Source organism: Homarus americanus, unplaced genomic scaffold (genome assembly GCF_018991925.1).
Source record: "Homarus americanus isolate GMGI-L3 unplaced genomic scaffold, GMGI_Hamer_2.0 scaffold7626, whole genome shotgun sequence".
Classification (NCBI taxonomy): Eukaryota; Metazoa; Arthropoda; class Malacostraca; order Decapoda; family Nephropidae; genus Homarus; species Homarus americanus.
Window position 1 is genome coordinate 13867421 of NW_024718273.1, and position 4490 is coordinate 13871910.

Here is a 4490-nt window from a genome sequence, read left to right on the forward strand (position 1 = left end):
CCCCAAGCCATTTTCCTTTTCCAATTTCCTCCAAGCTTACCGCCACAATACCTCACCGCAGCAGCCTTGTCACCTGAGAAATTTAAAACCCTAATGAGTGTATACCTGCGTGGTGCTTCCTTCAGTGGTATTAGCGTCAAGTACACATCACAAACACTGGTTAATGGACAGTAATGTAGTAAAGGAGCCTGTCGTAAGAGCGCCACTGTAGGCAGAAGGTGGGCGCAAGTTCGTCTGGTATAGTATTTGAAGTTTGTCATTGAAGAGGGAAGGTGGTGGTGGAGGAGGTATGTGGTGGTGGGTGTGGTGGTGGAGGTATGTGGTGGTGGGTGTGGTGGTGGAGGTATGTAGTGGTGGGTGTGGTGTTTGTAATGCGGTGGTGGTGGGGTAGGTGGTGGTGGGAGGAGGTATGTGGTGGTGTGGTGGGAGGTAAGGGGTGGTGGTGGGGGTATGTGGGTGGTGGTGGTGGGAGGTATGTGGTGGTGGGGTGTGGTGAGGTATGTAGTGGTGGGGTGTGGTGTTGTAAGGTGGGGTGGTGGTGGTAATGTAGGTGGTGGTGGTAGGTGGTGGGAGGTAGGTGGTGGAGAAGGTAGTGGTGGTGGAGGAGGTGCGGTGGTGGTGGTGGGAGGTATGTGGTGGTGGTAATCAGTGGTGGGTGTAGGTGGTGTGGAGGAGGTAGTGGTGGTTGTAATGTGGTGGTGACTGTGGTAGGTGGTGGTTGTAGTAGATGGTAGTGGTAGGTGGTGATGGTTGTGGTAGGTGGTGGTGATTGTGGTAGGTGGTGGTGATTGTGGTAGGTGGTGGTGATTGTGGTAGGTGGTGGTGATTGTGGTAGGTGGTGGTGGTGGTTGTGCTGGAGGTGTGTGGTGTTGAAACGCCAGACGTTGTTGACTGCTCGTGCCAGCGTCGTTTTTTTTTATAGTGTGGGAGGTGTAAAATTTCTCCAGCCTGGTAGTAACTAAGAACCTTGACTATAAAAACTTCGCCAGTACGAGCAATCAACCACGTCTGGCGTATCTCTCCCACCCCTAAAAATAATTCGCAATGACTTCCACTGCAAATACGAACAAATGAAAAAACATTAACTTACAACAGAGAAATAAAGCAAATAAAAGCGACAAAGAATCCTTCAAGCACAAGCAAAGACCCGATGATTTATAAGTCATCTGGCGGCGGAAAGCAGAACTATGTCGCCAATCATCGCCTTTGACGTCATCGGGTCACGTGACTTTGTTTACACTGACCAGTCGAGTGCTTGTCCACGTGATATTCTCTGTGTAGACACGCGTTGTAAACACCATGCGATGTGTACAAAATAGTCTCAGACAACATTGCCTTTTATGTGACCAGTGAAATGTTCCAAGATAGATGAGATGCAAAATTAAATGTTAATAGATTCTTATGCATGAACATTATATAAAAAAATAAAAATACTCTCAATTCCTGTTGCATCAGTAAACACATTATGATATATTTTTCATTATTCATATCATGTCATTATTCCATTTTACATATATCTCTACCATTATCACTATACCCTTCATCTTCATATTAGTTTGTGTGGTTGCAAACTGCATCTACACATAACACGTCTTTTCACCATGGTATTTTTTTCCCCAGGAAGCTCGAGTCATATACCCTATCATGTGGGGTTTATATCATTATGTTTTGTGAGGTTCCCCGGGGTCAGTGGTGCGTTCCTGTGACAGATGTGTAAAGAAGTTACCTTACTCCATCAACAACATTAATGTACAGCATGACCACCCAAACATGTCTCGCAGGTACACACAAGCTTGCTCTCTCGCATATCCGGAAGAGACAGAGATAGACAGGTAGTATAAGAAAGGTAGACAGACAGATATAAAAAAAAGTCACTCACACACACAGAGTTGCCTCTCATCTGCCACCCCTTCCATAACCCCTACACGCCACTCACAACTGCCCTACTCCTCTACACGCTACCCACACGCCCTATACCTATTCCCCATACACGCCCTCACCCCCCACAACACGCAGACCATAATTGCGATTGGCGATTCGGTAAAGGCCAACTAATCTTTTAGTCTCCGCCTCGACAATCCTTCATCAAACGTTCTAATCGGCCATAATTCCCAAGTGAAGCCTTAATCAACCTGCCAAATGCAATTACTTCCTCACAGCACAAAGATTAGGCTGGCCAATTAGGGCGGTCGACTGTGATGCCTCCCAGGGCGGGTGACCCGGCCAGTGACTGTGTGAGGCGACCCGGCCAGTAACTGTGTGGGGTTACCCGGCCAGTGACTGTGAGGAGCGGCCCGACCACAACTCTTCTACCTCCTCCCATACCCCTGTAGTCCCCCCCCAAACACACACACACACAAGGCAAAACTTAACCTACCAACACGATGAGACGTAGCCGAAATCCCAAACACTACTCACGCGGCAGGAACCCGTCTCATTTAGCACACCTGCACTTCACAACACCAAAAGGCTTTAATAATAATTACTTAATAAATTGACGGACTTACAAAAATAAAACTAGTCTAATACGTCTCAGATAAGCCAGAAGGTATTAAGGAGTTATCTCAGCTCTGTGTGACGTCCCCGAGATACCATCACTGACTGGGGGCTCTGTGCTGCTCCTCAAACAAGAAGCCGTGATGTTTGTGTTTGAACGTAGCGCTTCCAGCCAGTGATGCTATCTTAAGCACTCACCCCTGGGGTATGACGAGCGGTTCTTAAATACCCTTCGCTTATCTGTCACGACTATAACAAGGTAAAAATTTTAATTAAAAAACCGTGAGAAAAAAATAACCACAAGAAGCTTTAAAAACATAGAATAAAAACAAAATATTTCGTGTCAAATTGTTTGTTAAATCTAGATTATTTTTTTGGCGGTTGTTCTGTGATCTCATCAGAGCAACGGCGGCTGCAATACTCTGTAGCACCCTGCAACATCCAACAACACACTGCAAAATCCTACAACACTCTGCAACACTCTACAACCTCCTACAACACCTTGCAAAATCCTACAACTCTGCAACACCCTAAAACACCCTGCAAAATCCTACAACCTCCTACAACACCCTGCAAAATCCTACAACTCTGCAACACCCTGCAAAATCTTACAACACACTGCAACATTCTGAAACACTTTTCAACATTCTACAACACTTTTCAACATTCTACAGCACTTCAACAACACTTCAACATTATAAAACTCTGCAACATCCTACAACACTCAACAACATCCTACAACACTCAACAACATCCTACAACACCCAACAACATCCTACAACACTCAACAGCATCCTACAACACTCAACAGCATCCTACAACACTCAACAGCATCCTACAACACTCAACAGCATCCTACAACACTCAACAGCATCCTACAACACTCAACAACATCCTACAACACTCAACAGCATCCTGCAACACTCAACAACATCCTGCAACACTCAACAACGTCCTGCATCACTCAACAACGTCCTGCATCACTCAACAACGTCCTGCATCACTCAACAACGTCGTGCATCACTCAACAACGTCGTGCATCACTCAACAACGTCCTGCATCACTCAACAACGTCGTGCATCACTCAACAGCGTCCTGCATCACTCAACAGCGTCCTGCATCACCAACAACGTCCTGCATCACTCAACAACGTCCCATCAACAACGTCCTGCATCACCAACAACGTCCTGCATCACTCAACAACGTCCTGCATCACCAACAGCATCCTGCATCACTCAACAACGTCCTGCATCACTCAACAGCATCCTGCATCACTCAACAACGTCCTGCATCACTCCAACAACGTCCTGCATCACTCATCACCAACAACGTCCTGCATCACTCAACAACGTCCTGCATCACCAACAACGTCCTGCATCACTCAACAACGTCCTGCATCACTCAACAACGTCCTGCATCACTCAACAACGTCCTGCATCACTCAACAGCATCCTGCATCACCAACAACGTCCTGCATCACTCAACAACGTCCTGCATCACTCACAGCATCCTGCATCACTCAACAACGTCCTGCATCACTCAACAACGTCCTGCATCACTCAACAACGTCCTGCATCACTCAACAACGTCCTGCATCACTCAACAACGTCCTGCATCACTCAACAACGTCCTGCATCACTCAACAACATCCTGCATCACTCAACAACGTCCTGCATCACACAACAACATCCTGTACGATCCTTTTGCAATTTTACATTCAAAAACCTGATCTGCATGTTATTACACGTATCATACTGCAGGCTGAGTGAGGCTCCTACTCGACAAGCTACAGCCAGACAACACTACAGGAGAAGCCATTAAATATTTGTCACCACTGTAAATAACTTTCCTCCTCCTACTTGGCTTGTTGTGGTAGACAGTATGTATGTATGTATGTATGTATGTATGTATGTATGTATGTATGTATGTATGTATGTGTCTGTCTGTCTTAGTTTAATATTATATATAAACAGTATATATAACAGTACTTAAAT

General features: G+C 45.9%; 1 protein-coding gene across 1 annotated transcript; it reads left to right on the top strand.

Moving 5' to 3' along the window:
• The first annotated feature begins 1187 nt into the window (after nt 1–1187).
• Nucleotides 1188–4225, top strand: LOC121859582. The gene is made up of 2 exons (XM_042356519.1): nt 1188–1290; nt 3171–4225. Exons 1-2 carry the CDS (start codon nt 1188–1190, stop codon nt 4223–4225), a joined length of 1158 nt encoding a protein of 385 aa, XP_042212453.1.
• Nucleotides 4226–4490: the final 265 nt, after the last annotated feature.